At 39.4% G+C, this 26582-nt stretch overlaps 1 protein-coding gene across 3 annotated transcripts in view; it reads right to left on the bottom strand.

The window, feature by feature from the left end:
• Positions 1 to 26582, bottom strand: part of Ehbp1 (Eps15 homology domain containing protein-binding protein 1) — a 524539-nt gene that overhangs the window by 37936 nt on the left and 460021 nt on the right. For all 3 annotated transcript variants that reach the window (XM_090376583.1, XM_090376585.1, XM_090376584.1), the window contains one exon: positions 7618 to 7732. In XM_090376583.1, the coding sequence (XP_090232709.1) occupies positions 7618 to 7732 (115 nt within the window). The remainder of the gene's footprint in view (positions 1 to 7617; positions 7733 to 26582) is intronic.

Here is a 26582-nt window from a genome sequence, read left to right as displayed (position 1 = left end):
CCCTGGTGCCGTTTGACACGAATACCCTTTACTTTTGCCACCCCCCTCTTTCCCTCTGGTGGGGAATGGGCATGCCCAACCAGAGGGAAAGAGGGGGATTATTGTCCAACCCATTAGGCCTCTAGAACCTGTCATCTTAGCGTACAACCCCACGGTCATTTCAGCGAACAAACCCTACATACTGTCTCTTAACAGCGATCTTGCAGTAATACCACCGCGATTATAATTTTTTTTTTTTTTTTTAGGACCCAGTCGCTGAAATCCAAGGAAATTAGGCGGCAGGACCCTGCCAGAGTACAATAAATTACAGGGTTCACCTGGCCAGCCTCCTCGTTGGCATAGTACGGACAATGTCGGGTACCATCAGGAGCCCGACGGCCAAAAGAACAATGGGCACAACACATGATTCACACGCTTTTAAATCTGTGGCCTTGCCAGAGTATTGAGAGTATTAGCATTTAGCATTAGCATTTGATGCAAGAAAGCAAGCTTATGCAGCATCAGCCAAAAAAAAAAAAAAAATAAATAAATAAATAAATAAATAAAGTAAAATAAATAAATAAAAAATAACCACTTCCACTTCACCCCTCTGTTCGTTCGAAATACCTGTCCAGCTGAGCCTTAAACTTATTTAGGCTATCAACTTCCACGACAAGGGATGGAAGTCTGTTCCACCTACCAACCACCCGCTGGCTAAAGGCAAATTTTCGCACATCTATCCTACATCTGTCTTTCCTCAATTCGAATTTATGCCCTCTCAGATGATTATTCTGAGCAAGAGGAAGAATCCCATCAGCATTGAGCATGCTCAAACCATTCAAGGCTTTGTACACCTCTATCAGATCACCTCGCTGGTGCCTAGTCCTGGATGCAGCGGACGATTAACAGGAACATACACACTCTCGCACAAATGCTCACAGGCAGAGTGGATGCTCCAGTCCTGGATAATATTCTAGTCAAACCGCGTGCCACTGCTAGACGTTGCGGAGAAGTAAATAATCCACTGCGTTCAGTCCTGAACAATCTTAGTAGCCTGCAAAGATTCTTCCCATCAAATGCAGCGAAAATATTTAACTCACTACACATAGATGCCGAAAAACTGTGTGAGGATGCAACATACCGGAAAGAGATCTTCCAGGATTCGTACAGACTTACCGAAATATGAATCGGCTGCAAAGTACCAAAGAATTTAGAGTAAAAGAGAAACTTTCTGCTTTCAGAACAATAATAATTTGTTGACTGTAAAAATATACCTTCTGTAACAGATATGTAATTTATAGATGGAATTATTAGTGAATTGTAAATATATCAGTTGTATAATGTATGTACAGAATCATCAATGTGTAAATACTATATATATTAAACATAAAATGTGTATATAATATTTCGGGACGAGACTACGTGTTCAGTATATGTAACCCACTGCACGTAGTATCTCGTACCCTGATATGTACTTAGCACCCTCCTGGCACTTTGCCGTCCCGGGGTGGTTTCCTTATGGAAATAAACGGATAATAATAATAATAGTCTCCAGACACTGTAATTCGCAAAACTTAAGCTGTTTTTCTTCGCATCCCTTGCCAAGGATTTCTCGTAATCTGCCTTCGCCTGCCTAACCTCCTTTGTAACTTGGTTACAGATCAACTTGTATCTATCATAGGCTTCTGTGTCACATGTTAATTTACATGTATCCCATGCATTTTTCTTCTCTGCCATATGCCTGATTAGTTCATCTGACATCCATTTAGGCCTAAACCTTGAACAATATTTCTTAGTTGGTATGTAAAGCCTAGTAGCTTGCAAGATAAGTTCTTTGAATGCTTCCCATTTTGAATTTGCTGTTGGTAACATCATCAGTTGGTCCCACTGTATAGAATTTAAATACTGTCTCAGTCCATCGTAGTCGCCTTTACGAAAGCAATACCCCTTCCCTTTACCCCTAATGGTAGTTACCTCTTTGAGTAACTCCCACTTCAGAACACTGTGATCACTGCCACCTAGTGGTTCATTTATCTGCAGATTCTTAATGCATGAAGAATCACTACTGATAATCAATTCAAGAGTATTACTCCCTCTAGTTGCCTCCCGAACATGCTGATGTAGAAAACAATCATCCAATAAATCAACAAAAGCCTTGCTAGTGTGTGAGTGACCAGCCCCCAAATTCCAGTCAATATCTGGGAAATTAAAATCCCCCATTATAAGACTCTCTGATTTACTGGCCCACTCTATTTCTCTGTACAGTATCTTATTATACTCATCCGAGTCGTTAGGCCTATAGCACACTCCTACTCTCAATTTTGATCTCCCAATGCTTATGTCACACCAAACTGACTCGACATTGCACTGTCCAGTGATGTTGACTGGCTTCACTTCCTTGGATTTTATGTGTTTCTTAACTAATAGCATAACCCCTCCTCCCTTCCTATCCTGTCTATCCTTTCTGTAGACATTGTACTCCCCAAATTCCAGTTCTGCATTCCTTATTTCTGTGTGACACCACGTCTCTGAAATCCCAACAATATCTGCCTTTGATGTTTTGAGCAATAACTCAAATTCATCAAATTTATTTACTAAACTCCTAGCATTGGTGTACACGCAAGTATACATGCAGCTGCTCTTCCTCTTAGCCACCCTAACACAACCCATGTGTTTACTTGTACCCCCATGATTCCCAGCAGTCTCTGTAATATCCTGCATCTTATTTTCCAGGCTGCTGCTCATTCCAATAGAAGCAGTGCAAGAATCATTTTCTTCTCTGCCAGTGGCTACTGTTAATCTATTAGTCCTTGTATCCCCCCAATCTAGCAGTTTTCCGACCCACCTAACACTGCCTCGATAGCATCAGCAAACATTCTTGCACCCTTTCTATTTAAGTGTATCCCATCCCAGTAGAAAAACAGTCTCTCCTGTTAACAAGTACAGACTAGGCTGAAAAAAATTCTACCCCTTGAGCCCTGCACAATCTTTCCAGGGCCGAATTGATCGACAGGGCTCTCATCATATACTCCCTCCTATCGTGTCTGGGCAGAATTCAACTCTAATTCACGGCTTTTTTTCATCAGTGACCTGTACTTGTTAAGTAATTCCGCCGGTCTCCTACTCTTAATATCATTAGTGCTAACGTGTACAACTATATCACCTTTTGTGCCCTTAAAAGATGATATCCGCTCTACAACGTCATCAACCTTTGCCCCTGGAAGACATACCCTGGTCCTGTTCCACCTATCCTTTTTACAAAGCATGTTTCCCGTTTCCCTGACAATAGAGTCACCAACAACTACTAGTTCCTTTGGGACCAGCGCATTCTGCCTTGGGGGTTGCCGCTGTGTTGCGCGATGACCAAGTGCAAGCTCTAGCATTGTTGTGGGCAGCTGAGAGCTTGATGGGCCCCTCACTTGTAATCCTTCGAGGGCATCCACCGTCCTTCAAGCTCTCATATAGGCCCATAACAACGCTGAGTTGTCGCCTGATTTCCTTACACTCCTTGCATCGTGCACATACAAAGACATCCCCCATGGCAGTATCATGTCCCATACCTGACTGTCCGCAAACATCAAGCAAATAGTGCATCTTAAAAGGCTGTGATTCAGAGGGCAACTGCCCCCCCCTCAGTTCTCCCCTGAGCCACAGCATTCCCATTAGCTTGAGCCTTTTGCTTTGCTGCTCTGGTTTGAGTCATGATTTTGATTTACTTTCAATAAATTTTCAATTTCAGTATAAAATTAAATCCTAAACTTGTATCCCAACACAGATATAACGCTATATTTATGTTTCAGTAACGAGTGTTATCTACGAAATCCCTTTATATAACTTCCGTATCGTTATGTATTAATTATTTATTTTTACTAATTATTTATGTTACGTAACCTAAGTGGTTATATGTATAGTTAAAAGTACAATTTAATTGCCAATGAAGTTCGACAAGATTAATAGATTTTACTGATTAATTTTCCCATAACAATGGCGGCTCTTTACGAACGGTAAACACGTGGATTTGATACCCTTTCCGATACTAAGTAATACCTACAAAATCTCTATCTAAGTGACTTTAAACTTAAGTACCGTAAATAGGAATATAAAGCTACTCTAGAAAATAAGTTAATATGTCAATTTAAACTAATAAAGCAGAAAATAAATCAGAAAAAAACTTCTCTGTTCCAAGAGCGGCAGAAAGGCACGTCCGCACCGGCAACCCTCGTCCTCAGACGTCCCTCGATACAGCGAACACTCGCGGAGATGGGAGAAATTCCTGTTGCCGTTTTGACCCTCAACACACTTTGTACCTAAACATCAGTCTGTGCGTGTAGCATAGCGGTATCGTCACCGTCCTCCCCACAACGGGTGGAAAAGGACCAGGTTCGAATACCGTCGATGACGCGAGCAACTTTAGTGGGCTTTTTTCACTCAGTGGCTGAGTTAGTCGGTCTCAGGCGTAGGTAGCAAGGTTTCCCCCCCACAGAAACTGGGGTTTTTCGTACAGCAAAACAGACAAATCGGCCATAGAACACACGCAATTTACAGACATAATACACAATGCACGGCAGATGAATTTAATTATTCGGGTGGCCTAAATATAATAGTTTGGTTGGTTTTTTACCTAAACATCACACCCTTTCATGGCAACGGTCTTCTCCTCTGGCGGTGCCGTCTTTCAGCAGGATAATGCGCCATGCCACACCGCCCGGATTGTTCGAGACTGGTTCGCGGAACATGAGGAAGACTTCCAGGTATTGCCCTGGCCTCCAAATTCCCCAAACATCAGTCCCATCGAGCACCTGTGGTTTGCGTTGTAAGAGCAACTCCGATCTGCGGCGTCTCAACTACAGATCTTACAGGAGTTAATGGGTCTGCTGATTACGTGTTGGTACCAGAAGCCACATTTAGAGGCGCCTCCGCAGCCAGGTGGGCAGGAGCAGCAGTGTGTAGCACACTCTTCTTGATTAGACCGGGGTTCGAGCCCGTGACCACCAAATACGGAGGATGCGGAAAGGTCATGGGAATGGCCACCGCATATCCCCGGAGCAATATGGCCTTAGTTGCTAATGCTCCTAAAAACTAAAAAAACAAAAACAACAGCCACATTTAGAAATCTTGTGGCGTCCATGCCTCACCGGGTACGGGCTGGTTTGGCTGCACGTGGAGGATCAACGTCATATTAGGTATGTAATAATAATGTTTTGGCTCATCGGTGTATATATATATAAATGTATCTGCGATTTTCTAAAAAAAAAAAAATAAAAATAAAATGTCCTGTCTTGATAGATGTCTTCATTTAGGTGGCACTTTTGTCCTGCCTGAATGTCTGATGATGGATTAAACATGGATTAAACACGGTAAATGAATGAGTGAGTAAGTGTTGTGTGCTGTTAGAAAGCAGTCTGTCCTTAAATAAGTTTAAAAAAAAAAACAAAAAAAAAAAACGTGTACTTGTGTAATTGTTAGTACGATAATTGTATACTGAGTGGAAAAAGTTAGTATGTGTTGTTCGAGCAGGTCCCCTCTCCAAATTGGACTGCAGTGGGGCACTGCTGACGTCATTCTCTCTCATTTGTGGCATGACGTGGGATATGCTGACAACGGCTACAGCTGGTGTGGGATAAATTCATAGGGTACCACTGTCCTCAGTGCAATCCCTGTACAATATAGGGGCACTCTAGCCCTATATTGGGCGGGACTTTATTCCCAACTTAGCCATACTTCCTTCCCCCACCTCCAATCCCTACTGCCACAAATCTTTTACTTTAGTTGGCAATCTCCCCCCCCACCCCCCCGTGTGGATGATGGGCTTTTTCCACAGGAATGCCCCTCCATTCCTTTAACTTCCTGCTTCTTCGTGAACAGCCTTCCTATCATCCACCCTAACCTTCTTGCTCTGCTCCCTTCCTCTCCACTGTCATCCCCTTTCACATCTTCCACTTTTAGATTTTTTTTCCCTTTTACACTACGGCCCTCCCAGACAAGCTCAGGCGTAGTCCAGGGTTCGCCCGCGCCAGAGTCATACCGTATCCGGCTTTCTCCCCGAGGCGGACGACAGAAACGCGGGGTCCCACTAGGGGCCCTGGCGTCTAAATTACGGAGAGACAAGAGACCAATATAACTCCATACTACACTACGCAAACTAATACAAATAATTACACTATCTCTGGCATTTACAGAGTTTGTACTGCATCACAAAGAATACTTCGCGGTTTGTAGGGGGAAACTCCCGGTGCTGCTAGACAAGAAACACTATACACCATCCTGTAAAACTAGTGTGAAACATTACACCGGTACTGCATCATGTTGTTTACAGAAGCATCCACCTGCTGCTACTACCTGTATTCACTTTCTATTCAGCAGCGGAACTCAGTTAACTCCAAGGCAGAAAAGCGTAACTATCGCTCTTGAAAGGGCGGGCTTTTCTAGTCGACATATTGCCGAAAAAGTTGCCTGTTACCGGTCTACTGTGTATAGGTTTCTTAAACAGAAACGTAAACACCCGGAGATGTTAAAAGAAAATTTAGAACCAGATTGAAACGGAAAAGTACGCCAGCACTTGACAAAGTTTTGATGAGTCTGTCTCCGTGATCGTTGTGGAAGTTCCACAGACCTAAAATTTAATTTATCTGAAAGTGATATCAGAATTTGAGAAACATGCAAGTAGCGAAAACGAAACTTAAAATTTCCCATTTATATGAATATGCTTTTTAAACCTGTTACACTATTTTCCTCTTTCTACGACATATAATAGTGATTTATGAATTAGATCCATTTCCTCAGAAAGGCGATTTTACACAGCAAATGTTAAGTATGCTCGAAGTCCAACAGGAATGCCACTTCAAGGATTAATAATGTGAAACCTTTTGGGGTATATCCATTCCCTTTGCTTAAATGAAATAGTTTTAGAAATGGTAAATTCATAATAACCTGCGATACTGAAAGTGAAAGAGTTTAAGGCAACAAACTGGAAAATGTAAACGGGATTACTTTACACTCCTATACTGGTAAATTGATATTATCAGAAGTTTCAAATATGCCGGAGATTTAAAAAAAGTTTATGGAATCTGAAATTAGATAACATATTCGATTCACAATGTATTTTTTGAAAAATACTGCACATCATGAGTATTACGTTTTGATAATACGAGGGCTGCTCTGAAACTATTGTTTGTTTCGGGATTTATTGGGCGCATCGGAAACTATGGCCATAGTGCGCCAGCTCTGAAACTAATGCCTCCAAATATTTTTCCGGTTCGTGTGTGATTTTGCATACAAAATCTAATGATTAGATGAAAATTTAAACATTACCAAAGCACTAGGTTAAGCACTAGAGTGCAACAGCACACTTCATTTGAGTGGATGTTGATTCAAGCTTACGTGACTACTAATACAGTTAATTATTGCATTCATTTTGTTTAAGTGCAAACTTCTCTAATATAGTGTCGTGCCTGAGTATAAACAAAATATATAAATTCTGCAAGTTTATCAAAACTGCTAGCCTAGCAAACAACTTTTAATTAAAAATTGCTTCCTTGTTTGTTAACTGAATTTTGCGCATTTCTCCGTATGTGTAGCCAATTTATAATTTCAAACAAAATGGAAAAAAATAAAATAAAATAAAAAAATGTTACATACGCTCTTTCCTGTGAATCTAGATGCTGAACAAGCTCATTTCTCTTATCCACAATGGCTACTAACTTTTCAAGCAACACCTTTTCCTGATTTTTAAGTTCTTCTGTCTTCTGCCATTCTGGAATAAAATACAAAAATTTGAGTTAATTCATTTAGAGAGAAACATTTATTTATTCATTACATTCTTAATATTTCACTTTTTTAGATAAATGTGGTGTGATATTCTGTGATTTTCTCCAAAAGTGGGGGGAAAGAAGGAAATATGATTTTAAAGCTTTCTTTATCAGAATGCAACCTGATTACTGACAGAGTTTCACAGACTACTCTCATTTCAGACTAAATACTAAATAATATTAACAGTTTTAAAATAACGTCAAACAAGCTTAACCCACACACAATACAAGTAGCTGAAACTTAGTTGGCACCATTCATTTATCTATACAAGAAGTTAGGAAAATTTTAATGTGTAAATTACACCATCATTCAATTTGTTTCCCACCCTTTCGGTGCATTATATACCTATGCCAGATCGCCTCCCCACTGAGGTGACTTGTATCAGAGTTCTATAACTCACACCTTTGAGGGCTTTCCTCACACTGACGCCCTCTGGATGACTGAATGCCTAAATGAGAATTTACTTAAGTGTATATAACCTTATTATATACACAGATTATATATACATTACAATATACTACAAAAAAGGAAGCCAGACACGGTGGTTTTGCATCAACGTCACTACTGCTCACTTCAATAGCGTGACATTCCACTCTCCTGGGCAGGTTGTTTTAGGAGCATTAGCGACTAAGGCCATATTGCTTCGTATATATCTGTAAACTGCGTGTGTTCTCTTGTCGATTTTCTGCTTGCTGGACCGAAAACCTGAGTTTCCGGGAGAAAAAAACCATACTACCCTCGCCTGAGACCGACTAACTCACCCACGTTGTGAAAAAGGCCCGTAAAAATTCCTCACGTCAATGACGGAACTCGAACTCAGGTGTTTTCCGCCTGGTTCGGGGAGGGCGGCGATTCTACAAACTGCGCTACCCAAGAGGGTTCTGGGCAGACTGTCCACCAAGATATCATTCTCCATTTCTCCTGTAAAACGGTAAGCAGTTGAGGCAGTCATGTTAGATAAGAATGTCGAACTATCCATGTCCGTACCTTTTGGTCACATGGAGTGAGCTTCCGTAGTCTTACTGGATGGTGGTAGCAGCTTCCATTTCATGAAAACATTGACAGTAGACTCTGAATGGTTAGGCTGTTAGCAATTGCACAAATCAACAAGCCAGTAATGTGACATCTCACAATATCCCTCTCGATATCGGTTAGCTCGGCTCCACGTGCTACGAGAACTAATCTGTGTAGCTTGTACCTATCCTACATACAAGTCTGAGTGCCGCTTGTTAATCCAGGTCTAGTGCTTTAATCCTACTCTATGCTGTCTAAGTATCTGGACACCCCCGTTGTTTTCATGGGTGTTCGGATACTCTTTTTGGAGGATATATAGCGTATATGCAGCTTTGTCCCATAGAGTGTGTAAGTGTATTCTCGGATTATTATTATTATCCAAATGTGAAACTTGACATTTTTCGGAATTAAAAGTAATAGCCATTTATTACTCTTCCGACTTTTATACCCTTTATTCATTCGTCAATATCACCGAAGAAGATCAGAACAAGAGTAGTCCTGGCACACTTGGAAAAATTACCATTAATAACAACCCTCTGCTTCCTCTCCAACCTTCCCTCAATTCACCTCAGGATCTTGTCCGTAATCCCAATACATTGTAATTTGTAAAGCAACCCCCAATGGAAACGTGCCAAATACATGTACTTCGCTAAAGCCCCAAGCATATACTGTCAAAATTGTTCTTGAATCCAACTTCCTAAGTGGTTTATCAGATTGGTCAAACAACTTTCCTATTACCGAACCATGTTGTGATTCATTTAGAATATTCTTCTCAAGATACTTCAAATACTTCTCAACATGATCTTGTAATGCGCCATCGACTGTGGACTCCATGACCTTCCCTGCCACCGAGGTTAAACAGACTGGTCTATAGTTTTCTGATCTGTAGCTTTCCACTCTAACGAAACATTAGCACTTCTCCGATCCATAGGGAATGCCACTGATTCCAACGATGACTTCATACTACGGTTTGAAGTTTCTTTCAATATGATAAGGTATTTGCCCTCGGTACCTGAGTTATATTGTTCAGATAAAACAAGGTGCAAGTAATAGAACCGCAGCATACACTGATCTAAAAAAGGTTAATTTTCGCTAGCTCTTACAGAGATATGCTTAGAAATGCACAAGAACTGGCTGGCCTTCAAAGTCCGGGAGCAGATATGGGCCGAACAGAACTATCAGTGAATTCCTTGATATTTCTTTCAATATTATCGCATCCCCTATGCATTTGATATCATATCATATCAGAACAATCATATTATGTGTCTCTTGTTATTCCTATACTTAACTTCTAGCAAACTGACTGGTCATCATGATTAATCATGTTCTAAGGAACCTTTGAATTTAACTTCTTGGCAGTTTTCCAAGACGTAGATCAGTTAGTTGATATTTCAGGCCATCTTATTTGTAATTTCATTCCCCTAACCAAACATAATGGATTCCAGGGTTACACAGGTGACCTAATCATTTTAACTTTGTTTGAACTCCTAGAGGGTTATTGACAACACGTGTGTTTTACTATGCATTCATTATCCCATATATTATGTTAATGTAACCCAACTGGTTCAAAATACGTATGAAATCTGTAACTCCCTAGTACAATACTGTACAAGGATTAAAAGTGAATAAATAACCATAAAACTACGAAAAACAAACACACAAAAAATTGCTTATGAGATTCATTCTGAAATCGCAACCAAAGTTCTTATTTTTCGTAATCGAATATTTCCCGCGTCTTGGATAGGAGCTACTCAGTGCTTGAGAATTTAAGCAGTTTACTCCAATACGACCATTTAATTTGGCGAAAATGATTTTTTAACGAAGGAAAAAAAAAAAAGGGCTGAATAATGTGCTATGTGTAGTGAATGGCACCTCGAGATGTGCAAAATACATGTTAAATTCAGAAAACGAGAAACTACAAAAATAAAATAAATAAATAACAGAAATGACATGACCTCTCCCACGGTAGTTAAGAAAGATGTCCAATTTTCATTCTTTGATTAAAACATATTCTGCATATTTATTTAATTATGAATTATACTGTAATTACTTTTACAAGGATTTTAATCCTCTTATTCTTTTACAAATATTACTTTTAAAATAAACATTTAGACTCACCTCTTGCTTTCAACTGACTTCCGCAACGGTATGACGTAATCTGGAATTTAGTAATAATACAAAGAAAAAAACTATAGGGACACAGCCTGGGTTTACCTTAGCTTGCCAAAAACCGTCAACTGGTGGACAATCCATAGCTCGAGAGCTGCAAATTATTCTGACACTGAAACTGCTTCTCTCAGAGAAACATGGAGTGGAAAAATTCACGCCTCAAAACATACTTTAACAGAGAAAAAAAAAAAAAAAAAAAAAAAAAAATTACACCTTTTAACATAAATTCCCCAGAAGCAATTTCTCTACCCCTATCCATACGTTTCATTATTGGGAAAGGAACACTTTCTACTCCAAAATATCCGTTCATCATCCATTTTCAATCCACTGTAGGATGAAGGCCTCTCAGGAACTTTCCAGTTCCTTCTGTTTTGTGCGATGGCCATCCATTTACTACCCACAAACTCATGAATTCATCTGTCCATCTCCGTCGTTGTCTTCCAGGTTTTCTTCTAGCTCCTATTGGGTACCATTCTGTTATTTTCTTAATCCATCTGTCATCATGTCTTCGAGCTATGTGTCCTGCCCAAGACTAGTTTAATTCTTTAGTAAAGGACATTCTTATTAACTATAAGGATGTCCTTTACTTCAGTTTGCTGCCTAATTCATGTGTTTGTCTTCTTATCTAACAGTCTGATTCCTAATATAATTCATCCCATTCTTCGCTGTGTAGTTCTCAGCTTCTCTTCCATTCTTTTGGTGAGTACCCAAGTTTCACTTCCATAAGTCATGGTGGGGAGTATACATTGGTTCATTATTTCATGTTTCAGACAAATTTGGATATTGCTCCTCAGTATGTGACTATATTTCCTGAATGCTACCATCCAAAATTTATTCTTCTCTTCAATTCCAGCCATTTATCATTATTACAACTAATGACTTGTTCCAGATAAGTATATGAATCCACCTTTTCAATTACTGCTCCTTCAATCATTATATCCCTTTCTGTGGCATACTTGTTCATCACTACTTTTGATTTAGCCATCTTAAGTCCGAAATCCTTACTAACTCTGCATAACTGATTAAGATTTTCCTCTAATTCTTTGGGATCATGGCTTATGATCACAATGTCATCTTCAATTCGTAAATGGTTTAGGTACTCTCCATTCACATTGACTCCTTTCTGCGACCAGTCTAATCTTCTGAAAGCTTCCTCAAGGGCAGCAGTAAACAACTTCGGAGATGTGTCTCCATGTCGAACACCTTTCTCAATTTTAAAGTTGCTACTGTCTTTGTCTAGTCTAATAAAGGAGGTTGCGTTCTCATATATTTTCTTCAAAATCATAATATACGGGGTATCTATGCCTTGTCTTTCCAGTGCCCGAAACATTGCCTTATGGAGTCAAATGCCAGGCATAATGGTGTTTTATATTCATTTGCTTTCTCCATTAGCTGTGATATTACGTGAAGGTGATCCATAATTGAGAATCCTGTCCTAAAGCCAGCTTGCTCTCTCGGTTGATTCTCATCAAGTATTCTTCTAATCTGTTAGTAATGACCCTTGTGAACAACTTGTAGATGTGAGATAACAAGCTAATTGGTCTATAATTTCCAGTTTCTGGATTTATCTCCTTTCTTATGTAGCAAAACTATGATTGCATTATTCCACTCCTTAGGCGTCACACATTTTCTAATGCATTTTGTGAAGAGTCTTGCCAGTTGTGTCATGTCTCTTCCTCATAATTTTAACAACTTTACAGTAACTTCATCTTCCCCCCCCCCCGGCTTTCTGATTCTTCAACGCATGTTTTACTTCATCAGGAAGGATATCGGGTATTTCGTATGTGTTACTAATTTGTGATCCATCTTCCATCTGCTGGCATCATTCCTTCGCTCCTTGTATAATTCTCTATAGTAGTCTTCTGCAATTTGAATTATTCCTTCTCTGTTATTTATAAGTATACCATCGCTATTCTTCAGTGTCAGTATCATTTGTCTTTCTGTATTACTGCTCATGGCTGCTGATTTGAGTCCTTTGCTTTCCCTTAATTATTGTTCTACTTTTCTTGTGTTAAATATTTTAATGTCCTCTCTGAGTCTCTTTCTAATGGCTTTGCATAACTCAGTATACTGAATTTTATCCTATCCTTATCAGTGTTTATGTTGCTCTTCATTTGTCGTCTTCGGTTCATCCGTTATCTCAATTTTAAACAGACATAGTGGTTTCAAATGCCCCCAAATGACGATTTTATATGATTTTGGAACGAATCGATCTGAAAAGTATATTTTTATTGGTACGCGAATTTTATTAAGTTAAACTGACGCGAACACTTCAAAGTGAATAGGTCACTTCGCTTTCAAGCCTTCGAAAATTACCCTATATGGTTCTCGGGTTACTAAGCTTGGCCACTCATGTTATATACGAGGGGGAGTTGAAAAAGATTTGTTTAGCGCAAGAAGTATTTGTGATAGAAGGTTAAAACAAACACCATGCATTACACTTTTTCAACTTATTCACCAGACAAAATGACATTTTTGCTACCTCAAAATACATTTCTGCAGGCTAGTTTTGTAGACGTCCTCTCAGGCCACGACTCGGCAGAGAAATCACATCAGCAGCAAAGTGTTTTCCAAGAAAAAATAACTTCAGGGGCAGAGGAGAGGAAGAAATCCGAGGGTGGAAGGTCGGGGAATAAGCAAGGTGCGGCAATATTTAAAACTCAAGTTCGTGGGCACAATTCACTGCAGAATGCAAGGAATGCGCAGAGGAATTATAGTGGAGCAGGTGCAAAACTTTTGATAGCTTTCTCCATCTTTCTTTTATAGAAGCACGTAGCTTTACGAAGAAGTTGGAATAATACAGTAACTTCACTCACAGTACAGCCCTTTTATTACACCACACTGATTCCAAAAAAAAAAACAAAGATCACCACCTTTACAGCACTTGGTTGCGCCTTTGCCTTTTGGAAGGGGGGGGGGTGATTATTATTTAAGATTTATACTTTTTTTATTTTTTTATTTTCCTCGTTGCGTGGAAAAATGTTTTCGAAATTAAACATGCAATATGAAGTATTAAATAAAATAATAATAATAAAAAAAAAACACTACGTATTCGCGATTACAATATCAAACAAGAATTTCTTCTTTCAGACTGTCCTAAATTTACTTTGGAATAGGCGAACGGAAATGAGGGTAACAGTTCCTATTGTGTAGCACAACTCCTTTTAAGCTCGTCATCGAAGTACCAGAGAAGCTTCATTCCGATGGATCACTGATTAAACCATTTAAGTCAGTATAGGACACAATAAACCTCTCTCTTTGAGGAGAGCGGTTTATTGTGTCCTAACGGAATAGAGTCTTTTTCAAAGTCCGTTTACCAAGAAAATGAAGTGTCAGTTGTAGTAGTAGTAGTGGCATGTGATGCAAGAAAGCAAGTGCATGAGCTTATGCAGCATCAGCCAAAGAAAATATTACAAAACAATTCCCTCTAAATGTTTGTCCATTTAACCTATCAACTTCCACAACGACAGATGGAAGTCTGTTCCAGCAAGAATTGTGTTGGATTCTTCGATAGATTCAAGTCCCGTATCAGATCGTTCAGTTTACCTTATGCAAGATAAACTGAATTATTAAAAAATAAAACATCTTTTGTGTATGTATAAACTGCTGTCTCTTCTTTGACGCGGTTCTTTTTTTATTTTTACTCCAAATTTGCTATTGAATCCGCATCTGTATTGGAAGTATCCAAGTTCCGAGGTTTAGCTGGAATTGGTACAACTATACTACGGGAACAAACAGCTTAGTAGATTTGGATATCGTATGCACCTTTTTCCTTAGCGCTGAATCCTGTAATACTGCACAACCTAAAATAGCAGTCCAATCCGACGTGTGGTTTTTTGTTTCACGTCAAATCGTAGGTTCACTTAATGCAAGGGATTTTTTTTGTTTTCTTTAGTTTTATTCTTAACACATGGATGGCATTGACTTGTCTTGGTCGCTAATTGTAACGCCGAAATAAGTAAGATACGCTTTCTTTAAAAGTGCATTTTTCCCCTTCTGATTTCGCGTTGTTAAAATTTCCAAAGATGTAGCAGAAGGAATCATGATTCTTGATAAACCGATATATCTATACACCGATATTATCTAAAAACAAAATTATATTAATTATAAGTACACATATTATCGATGGCCTAACAATTTAAACTTCTGATGTGAAAACATCTATAGAGGCACCTAACAATGGAATGTAACGGAAGTTTAGCAATCACGTCACAGGTGCCACGCGGTTGATGTGAAATACCGAAATTAAAGCGATAGCATACGGGGCCACGGTAGCCTTGTGGCAGCGTCGCCGGCTGGCTGAATAGCTGATCGAGGTTCGATTCCAGCATTACCCTTATGGGAATTTTCCCCAGGGGCATTCAGCATTGAGTTTGGCGGTCTCAAACCGTGGTCGTGAGGTTTTTCTCCGGGATTGACTCCGGTTTTCCCCTCACAACAGACAAGCCGCCGTTCGCGACGAGGGGTACACGAAAATTTGATAGGGCCGCGCATAGACTAAACTCCGCAGCGTTTTCGCTGCGGACTTTACTCTTGAGGGAAGGGGGTTAGTGGGGCAGCCGCGCCACCCACTAAAGTGGGTTGCGGGCAGTCAATTTAAGAGATATGTTCTGCTCCTTAAAAGAATGCATCGCATGTACTAAGGCAGTAGATTCCAGCTGCAGCTAAAATCCATCGATTAAAATGCGAATAATTATGCTGTTCAGCAAAAATCAATTGCAGCACCTGCTGCAAAATATAAGTTCATAACAAAAAAAGTAGTTAATGTGCGCAAATTTCATTTCAGGCGCGTTAGTAAACGTTAATAACTCACAATTTACACCAACAAGCAATATTTATGCGTGAACAGAGAAAATTTGGTTTCTGCGCATGCCAGCAAGAATAATATCCAGTGTTTTAGCTACAGTATATGGATAGCCCACGTGATATAACATTCCAAAATAATAATAATTGCTGGAATTCTATTGGTGTGATTTTAATATAACACAGGTCGATTAATATTAAAGAACGAAATATAAAATTTCCTTAAAATCCATCTAACGGGAGGAGTTATTACATGCAGACGGACGGACAAATAAATAATAATTGTAGCATTTCTATTAGTCCGATTTTAATGATATTTAGAATGCTCAACAAATTTTTCTAAAAGGTCCAAATATAACTTTCATGAAAATTCGTCCTCAGTGTTGAGTTGTTACATGCTAGCGGCGTGGAGGGGAGGGGGTGAAGGCGTGGTAAAGGCAATAGGCGTATTATACATATATGATAACGTTCTTAAAAATGGGACCATATCTTACAAATCGGGCAGTTACTTTTATTTATTTTTGATGTGAAAACATCTATAGAGGCACCTAACAATGGAATGTTGGGGTCAAATATTTGTATTGTTGAAATCATACTAAGGAAGTATGATTGTGACGTCATACTATTCTACAAATGGATTTCGCCAATCACTTCCAAGCCAAGGATGTTTTCACATAAAACATCTTTCGCGCGTACAGGGAACACACGCTTTAATTTTGTTTGTTTTGTTTCATTTCTAGAAAACATAATTCGTGATATACTGTTAATGTCAATTACCGAACACTTATTTGAAAGTTTACACTTGCGTGACTGCATGAATAAGAAAAATCTAAGCAAATGAAAGCATGATAAATGAAAAAAAAAATCAGTATATTGCTACAACACAATGTCTGCATGCTTGTCGCAGAAAGAAAATAAATACTTATGTTAAGGTAAATGCTAATTGAACATCGCAAAAAGTTTTTAAAATCTTTTAAATAACATCTGAAAGTTTTTTCGCATTTTATTTCGAATGGGAGATGAGCAAAAATGAACGAAATTTTATCCTTCAACAATATTTCGTTTGGCCAAGAAGGTTGGCAAATTAACAATAACAACTAAGTAATAAAATACGCTGAGTCAGAACCAACATTCAGATAATATCTTTTATGAGTGCCATTAGTGTCTTCAACTGCCTTCATTAAGACCTTAAAGTACTGCGGTAAAAAAAAAAAAAGGACTTACTGCAAAGTACAATATATTAATGAGATGAATCTTCAGCGGCATCCTTTCTATTCTTCAAGAATCGGCCAAGGTATTAAAGTAACGAAAGTGAGTGGTTCCAAATAAAGTAATTAACAAAGCTGCACCTAATTAAGCACATTATGGAGAAAATTTGCTGTAAAATTCCCTGGTGGGTCTTGTCTTGATTTTTGAATAAAAACAAGACTACAACAGTACAAGGCTCATAAATTTGTTTAAGTAAGATGCTCTAAAAAATTACAGTGCATAACCACATACACACAACTAAACAGAGAAATAATTACAGATGCATTTTCCACAATTTGTTCCATGAGCTACGTACTAAATCGTATCATTGGTAGCAAGATGTGCAATGCCATGATGACTAGTATTTCTTAATTCAGACTATTTTTTAAAATCAGATTTAGGTGGTCACCATAAACGGAAAAAACTTACCCCAGAAACGGCCTGCAAGCTAGGGGGTTTCTTTCTAATTTCCAAGGAGAGTAACATTTAAGAAATTATCTAAGTTCAACAGACACAGTATTCATCAATATTGCATAAATGAAAATTAACAACACATAAACAGTCAAACATCCACATGTTTATTTAGGAAGAACCTTTCTTGTGCCCAATGTCAACCTTGTAGTTGTTTGGCAGGAGGGTGTATACACGATGGGCGATTTCGGTCCGGTAGGTTTTTTTTTTTTGCAAAATCGGTCACAGTCTATGTCCAGGGTGAGGAACATTCCTATAGAGTTGGATGGGAACATCCGGTCTAGAGGTATTAGTCTGTCCCTGGGTAACTGCACTGTAGTTTGGCTATGGCGACGGGATCTGCTGGAAGTTGGATGGTGAAAGGCTATCTCAGCAAAAATTTTTGGATTTCTATCTTTTTGGTGATGGGTTTTGAGAGGGTGGATATGTTCGTTTTTGATTAATATCAGCCCAGGGGACCCAATCTAGGTTTGCTTGAAGGTGGTAAACGGCTTCCCCAGGTAACGGTTTAGCCACCTCAGAATTCAATATTCCACAGTCACGAACCTCCTGAGATAATTAGCAGGCGCCGAAGCCTGTGCAGGAGGCATATAGGACAATGGGGGAAACACATCTCTCACATAGCGTGTTACAAGGTTAGACTACTGGCCACGTCCATGATTTTCCAGAAAATTTATTTTTACACTCTGATATAAGGATACACGAGGAATATCTGAATATCATTGTGGGTGTGTGTGTTTTTTTTTTTCTCCTTCAAACTTGGGGCAACTCAGCAGCACCTAACGCTACTCTGTTGGTTTATTTTTATGCCAAAGCTTCACGGCATCAGTATATAGCGGCTGTAAATTGTGTATTGTATGGTTCCCTGTTTAACTGGTAGAAAATCACGCGGTTCTTGGAGAAAAAAACCGGGCAAACCTCATCTAAGACAGCTAACTCGGCAAAGTTGTAAAAAAAAAGCTAGAAAAAAAAATTTGCTTACATTGCTGTGAATCGAACCTAGGAAAAATTCTGCTGCAAATGATGTCAATGGTGGTTTGGCCTTCGTAAACTATGCAGAACTGGAAAACATGGCTGCTATAGATAAAATATTGAGGAGGAAAAAAATCGTATCATTGGTTGGCATTATGTTTATTTCAGAATTGCAAATATGCAGATAATGGGCAAATGTTTCGTGGTATTTTCTTACCACTTCTTTAGTGACAGCCGTCTTTGCAATGTCATTGTCACAAAAGATCATTTCGGTCCCAGACCGAATTGGATCCTCAACGAGATACCTTCATGCATATATAATTCTATATTTCCAAAAATGTTTAACACAAAAGCGAAAGGAAGCATGTTTATTGGACCCCAAGTCCGGAAAATTTCGCTCTTCATTTTGCAAGTATGCAGCGTTTACATAGTGGACACCTTGATGTCTATCTTTAGTCATAACCACATACACACAGCTATCTTCAACAGCACATCACCCAGAAATTTACTGCATATAGTTTGTGAGCCCAATAGAGAAATGTAAAGCATCTCAGAGGATTAAGGACATCAGGCCCAATTGCCATTAGCTCTGCATTTCTCAAATTCTTTCAGAAGGCCAACAGGGAGTTAACAGAGTATTTCTTCAATACTACAGTGCATATGGGTAGCACAGTGATATAAGTGGCGTATTTCTCACATCGGCGGAAAAGGCCGGGTTTGAATCCCGTCAACGAAGGAATTTTTATTGACGTTTTTGTTATGGTTATTTGTTATTTGGTTTTTAGGAGCATTAGCAACTAAGACCATATTGCTCCGGGAATAAGCGGTGGTCATTCCCTGACCTTTCCGCATCCTCGTATTTGGTGGTGACGGGCTCGAACCCCGGTCTAATCAAGAAGCGTGTGCTACGCACTGCTGCTCCTTCCCACCTGTCTACGGAGGCGCCCATTTTCGTTTTTCACAACATGGCTAAATTAGTTGATCTCAGGTGAGCGTTGCATGATTTTTCCCTCCGAAAACTCTGATTTTGTCCAGCAAACAGGCAAATCAACTACAGAACCATGCAATTTACTGACAATATACAGGGAGTTTCAAAAGTGATGGCCAATAATTTAAAGGTAAACTGTACAGACTACAATATGCAAAAAAAAAAAAAAAAAAAGAAAAGAAAGAAAAAGTAGTAAACATGGGTCCTTAAGTGAATCGTTTTCGAGATATTGCACATTTCTAGTTGGGATCCACCACTGACAAGGTGAACTGTACAGAGTTGGGATCCGCCACTTGTTTGTTTAGGTTAGGTTATGTTCATTCTCTCCCTTTACCCTCTCTCAATGCTCTGAGACGTAGCAGGCATACTAGTACTTGTCAAAGGATAGTCAACATGGAAAGAGGTTACAGCAACGAAGGGTATGCGGACATACACTTCATGTATGGTAAAGCCAACGGCAGCGTACATTCATCAGGGTACATCAACGCCTCAGAGAACATGGGCACTTCGCATATGGAGTACAAGCACTTAGGCCCAGAAGCATAACACCTGATATTGAGGAAAGGGTGTTAGAAAGAAAAGAACAAAATATAGGAATTTCGACAAGGAGGGTTGCCCTGCGAGAGCGTGTACTGAGTCATAGCTGTGTGTGGCGAATTTTACATCGCCAATTACTGTACAACTACCATATCCAGCGTGTACAAGGTCCCAGCACCCTCCCAGACTGAACTTCTACCAGTGGATGCAACAACAGTGTTCTGAACCCCCAATTTTTAAACAACATTTTGTTCACTGATGAAGCTGGGTTTACTTGTGATGGTATTTTTAATTTTCGTAACTGTCACGTTTGGACCGACGAAAATCCTAATGCAATTCACGAGTACGACATCAGTAACTTTTCTCGTTGAATGTCTGGGCAGGATTACTAGGAGACCGTCTAACTGAATCACACTTTCTGCCAAACAGGCTAACAGGAGAGCTATACCTTCAGTTCCTGCAGAATGTTCTTCCAGACCTCCTTGATGATGATAATGTTCCCTTCAGCAACGCCAGAACATGTGGTTTATGCAGGACGGTGCACCGGCACATTTTTCTCGAGTTGTGACTCGGTATCTATCTAGAAGGTATGGTCAACGGTGGATAGGTAGAGGTAGGCTTGTAATGTGGCCTCCTAGATCACCAGACTTAAATTCTATGGATTTTTGTATCTGGGCTCATGTGAAAAGCTTGGTGTACAGTTCAGACATTAACACAGTTGAGGAATTGCAGCGTCAGGTTGAAGGAGCCTTTCAGCAAATCAGAAATGGCAACTCAATGCACAAAAGACTACAAAGTTGCGTACGGATGCAAGGACAGAATTTTGAACACCTTTTTTAACATCATGTAATATGTAACATCTGTAAAATCCTGTGGTGTTGAAACCAAAAATTAAAAATGTATTATCTTATGTTTAATTAAATCACCCTTAGCAAAGGATTCACAGCTTTTTGCTAAACTAGTGCTCCCATAGTCAGTGGCAGATCTTAACAGAAAATGTGCATTATCTCGAAAACGGCTCATTTGCAGCCCGATGTTCACTGGGACCTTTTTGCTTATTTTAGTTTGTACTTTTCACCTTTAAATTATTCACCATCAATTTTGAAACACCCTGTATACAGTACAATATAATCAATTTGCTGATGCTCCTAAAACCCAATAAGCTTTAACCACAGGCTCCGCACGGCAATTAAAGGTAGATGTTGTTGTTATTATTTGAAAGCTATTGGCAAGAGCAGCTTAAGCTATAATGCGCCTAGCCTAGGTAGGAGAGTTTCGTATATCAAAATTTTTTCATTTTCCTTGTCGTTTATGGCAAAACCAAGATTCTGCTATATATATTTGTGCAGCTTCTCTATAAAATGTATACTATTAATTTTATATGTTTTGAAAGTATCCAGTTAACTTAAGGAAAGAGAAAACTGCGGTAATATTTGGCCGGTCATCTAAAATTGTTTTAAGCATTAGGCTGTTTTGTTTATTGATTGAAAGGCTCTTTGACGTTCTCTATGAAATTTTGGACAGTTCACCATGAAGTGATGTATAGTCAGCGGAACTTGACAGTTTTGGAATTGGGGGGGGGGGGGGGGTGTTCTTCACCTCTGAGTAGGTAAGATTGAGTCATATGTGTATGCCCGATTCGCAATCGAGCGAGGATCACTTCTTCCTGTCTATTCGATCGGAAGCTAGTAGGCCACGGTCGAATTGTTTCTTTTATTAAACGAAGTTTGTTGTTAGGCTGATCTAGCCAGTGTTGTTCCCATTGTTTTATACTGCTTTGGTGGATCAAGGACTTGTAATCTGTATATGGCATTGTGTGAAAGGCATAATCAGAGGTGGAAACTTCTTTTGCTGCTTTGTCTGCTCTTTCGTTTCCAGTTATTCCTGTGTGGCCTGGGATCCAGCAGAATCTGATATTGTGATTTCTTTGTAATAGCTTTGATACTGAAAATTGGATATGTTGTAGGATTGGGTGTCCTTTGGTATTTGCGTTCTGCAAGGCAGTAACAGAGCTAAGCGAGTCCGTGAAAATAATGCTGTTTGCTATCTGTTTATGTTTGATTTGGTTTATAGCCATTGAAATGGCTTGTAATTCGGCAGTAAAAATACTGCATTCTTTTGGGAGTTGTTGGATGAAGGTACGATCCTCAAAATGAATTGCAGCTCCTACACAAGTCTCTGATTTAGACCCATCTGTATATATGAAAGTGTGATGTGGATATTGTTCTTTGTATGCTGCATATAACTGCTGGTAGTTTTTTCTGGATAGAGTGTTTTTCCCCCAGGTTTGAAAATACATATCATATATGGGTTGAACTATGCACCATGGTGGAATGGTCTGTGCAATTGCAGTAGCTACGTTGTCATAATCAAGCTCTCGGCTTAGTAGTAAATCTTTCAGACGGATGTTAGCAGGTCGATTCATCCGTGGATGGGCTTGGTATATGTTTTCCCAGTTATATGAAAACAGAAAATCTCTATTTGGATGATCACTTATAGATTTTACGATTTTACCTTGATGGCATAGTGTAATAACAAGTTCTGTCGTCTAAGCTCTAATGAAGGTTCATGGGCTTCTGCATAAAGGCTTTGTATAGGTGAAGTTCAAAAAGCTCCGAGTGCTACACGGAGTGCACTGTGGTGTATGGGGTCTAACCATCTCAAAGCACTTGGTTTCGCCGAGTCGTAAACGGCTGCTCCATAATCTAGTTTGGCACGAACTATAGATCGATAAAGTTTGAGAAGTGTATATCGATCTGCTCCCAAAGTTGTTGCGGAAAGAACTCTGAGAATGTTTAATTTCTTTAAGCAAGAAAGCCTGAGTTGTTTAATGTCATCAAGGAATGTTAGTCTCTTATCCAAGAGAAGTCCTAAGAATCTTATGCTTGGTACTACTGGGATAATATGTCAGTCAAGTTTCAATTGAGGATCAGAGTGTAGGTTTCGTTTTCTACAGAAGTGTATACACGTAGTTTTTTGTGTGGAAATCGGGAAGCTATTTGTTTGAGCCCATTTGCTTATTTTCTTTATTGTTCCTTGTAGCTGCCGTTCTATACTTCGCATATTCTGAGAGTAATAGGAAATGCTGAAATCGTCAATGTATAAAGCTGCGTCAACGATTCTTGGAATGTGCTCGGTTACTGTATTTATTTTAATAGCAAAAAGGGTAGTGCTAAGCACAGACCCCTGAGGCACACCTTCTTCTTGGATGAAAACCTTTGAAAGGATTGTCTGCAGCCTAACTTGGAATGTCTTGTGTTGCAAGAAAATTTGGATATATTTAGGAAGATGTCCACGTAAACCAAGGAGGTATAGGTTTTGAAGGATTCCATAACGCCATGCCGTATCGTAAGCTTTTTCTATATCAAAGCAGATCATGACGTGATGTTCCTTTCGGATGAAGGCATTCCGTATATTGTTTTCTAATTTTATAAGTAGGCCTAGTGTTGAGCGATTTTTCCTGAAACCATGCTGTGCCGGGTCGAGAAGATTATTACTGTTCAAATACCACATTAAACGAGCGTTGATGATTTTTTCCATAACTTTGCCTAGGCAACTTATTAAAGCAATTGGATGGTAGTTGCGTGGATTAGAAAGATCTTTTCCCGGTTTTGGGAAAGCCAGAATTATTGCATGATGCCAACTCTCTGGAAACTGGATTTCTAGAAAGATTTTGTTGAACAGTTCAAGTAATGCCATTTGGGATTGGTGGTCAAGTTCCTTTATCATCATGTAGTAAATTTGGTCTGGTCCTACAGCGCTTTGCTTTGTCTGCGACAGAGCTGTTTTTAATTCATGAAAAGTTAACGGAAGGTTGTACTGTTCATCATTTCTTGTGGAAAAATTCAGTTTGTGTTTTTCTATTCTTGCCTTGTATATTTGAAAACTAGGAGTATATGATGTGGTTGCTGATATTTTGGCAAAGGTTTCGCCCAGTGCATTGGCTATTTCTGAAGGCTGTGCGGTTATTTGTCCATTCCAGTTTAGGACTGGAGGTGGATTAATCTGGTATCTTCCATTCATTTTGCTGATTTTATTCCAGACAGTTTGAGATGGTGTGGAACTTGTTAAAGTGGATGCAAATTTTATCCAGGATGCTTTGCTACTGGCTCTTCTAATATATCTGGCTCGCGCTGGTGCCTTTTTGAATAATACGAGGTTCTCTGTAGTGGGACATCTTCAGAAATTTTTCCAGGTTTTATTTCTCTCTTTTAGCGTGTACACATTCTTCATTCCACCATGATTTTGGATGTGTTGGAAGGTGTGGTGATGTTTTTGGAATAGTCCACTCAGCAGCTTGGATTAGTTTATTTGTTACATATTGTACTGCTGCATCTAACGGTTTTTGCTTGATAATATCTGCATCTAATTTTGCAATGGATTTATACTTTTCCCAGTCCGCTTCATTTACTTTCCATTTGGGATTTCTACGTGACTGACATGTGGTTCCTGATATCATGGTAATGATTATTGGATAGTGATCGCTGCTGAGAGGATCTCTGTGTACAGACCAATAAAGTATTGGAAATAATGTTGGAGAGCATAATGATAGGTCCATAGCTGTGCTGTTTCCCGATGGAAGATGCGTGTATGTATGTGTGCCGTCATTCAACAGGGTTAAGCCATTTTGTTCTATCCATTTTTCGATCTGTTTTCCTCTCCGGTCTAAGGCTGTGTTTTCCCACACAGGACTGTGTCCGTTGAGGTCTCCCAGTATACAGAAGGGTGGAGGTAACTGAGTTAATATATCTTCTAAGTCTTGTTGTTGTAATTCTTGGTTTGGGGGAACGTAAATTGTTATAATGGTTATGAGAGATTTAATGGCTATGCGTACTGCAACCGCCTCAAGGGTTGTGTTTAGTGGAACTTGGGAAGGAATGTGTGAATTTACCAAAATTGCCACACCACCATGGGTCGTGCCGCCTGTTACTCTGTCTTTAAGGTATGTGATATAGTTCTTTACTGTGGGAGAGTCTTGAGGTCTGAGATATGTTTCTTGCAGGCAAAGACACAGCGGGGTATGCTGTGCAATCAGATCATATATATCATGTATATTAGTGCGGATACCTCCGCAGTTCCATTGGATCCCCATTATTTGGTTTTGGAGAAAGTGTCAGACTGTTTCTTTGATGTTGCTTTAAGCTTTTCAAGTTTATGTTTTTCCTTTGGAAAATATGGTTTGCCGGTATCCATCTCTTCTTCCGCAAAAATCTCTGGTACTGATTCCTCTGCTTGATTGGTCACTTCTGTATCTATTTGTTCCGTTGGCTTCTGGCTTACGATATTACGTTTTTCTGTGGCTTTTGTTTCTGAGTGTTTTGCATTGGGAGGTACAGATAGTGGTGTGTTTGTGACTTTCTCTTTTTGTTTTGGCTGGGATGTGATAAGTAGACCTCGTGAAAGCTGTTTGTGTCTCTATTGTACGCCGATTCTTTATGACCTGTGCATAGGAAGGTCTGTTTAAAATAGTCGGGAGTACAGTTCTCTTAGCTTCTTGGTATGTGACGGAGTGTTCTACTTTATATCGGTGAATCTGCTTTTCTCTTTTCCAGAATTCGCAGTTCTTAGAATAGGCGGAATGATCCCCCTTACAGTTTGGACACTTCGGTTGCTCGGCTGGACAGTTCTGATTGGTATGATCTTGAGATCCACAGTTGGAACAGATAGGAACTTCACGGCATGCCATTTGTGAATGACCATACTTTTGGCATTTAAAGCAGCGGAGAGGATTCGGAATGTATGGTCTGATGTTACAATTTAGATATCCGGCCTTTACCGATGTAGGTGGTTTGGGAGTGTTAAAGGTCAGTATCAAATTTCTAGTTGGAGTAAGTATACCATCTCTAGTAACATTAATCCTTCTCACAGCAATGACACCTTGATCTTCTAGCTCATTTTTACTTTCTTCTTCGGAGACTCTAATAAGGTCCCATTCAGAATTACTCCTTTTGATGTATTTAGGCTGTTATGGGGAGAGACTGCTACTGGGATCCCTCCAAAAGTTCTCATCCGAAGCAGTCTTTTTCCATGTTTTGCATTGGCTGTCTCGACTAAAATGTCGCCTGATTTCAGTCTCTTGACATTTTTTGGTGTTCTGGCTGTTCTGATGTTGAATGAAGGACTAGAAAGGTAGGTGCATGAAGCGATGTTATGTCCTTTTTTTGTCTTTTGGTAACATTTGTCTCGTTATCCTTATTTTTCCGACTCAAAGGAGTCGGATCTTTGGGATCTGTGGTTGTGATATTTGAATCATTCATGTTTGCTCCTTTTAGCCCTGGGAGTGAGAGCTTTTCCTCCCAGGTTTCCGGCCCCGCCACGGGAAGGCAGGAGCGGTGCCACCTAGTGACCAAGCCGAAGTTGATTAGTAGGTAGTAGAAGTAGAAAATAAATAAAAGAAAGGTGTCTTTCCTTTCTTATGATCCTTTGTGCTGATACCTTTCAGCAACTATATATATATATACAATAGAGAATTTTCTTTAAACTCTATAAATGTGTATCACTATCACTTTAGAAATCGCTTTATAATCGCAGAGATATCGCCTGATCACTAGAAACGCTTGGCACACTCACAAAATATAGACAGCCCCGAGCG

This window comes from Mastigoproctus giganteus, chromosome 6, assembly GCF_048544385.1.
Source record: "Mastigoproctus giganteus isolate SK-2022 chromosome 6, ASM4854438v1, whole genome shotgun sequence".
Lineage (NCBI taxonomy): Eukaryota > Metazoa > Arthropoda > Arachnida > Uropygi > Thelyphonidae > Mastigoproctus > Mastigoproctus giganteus.
Note: the sequence above shows the minus strand (reverse complement) of the source record. Positions and strands in the feature narration are given on the sequence as shown.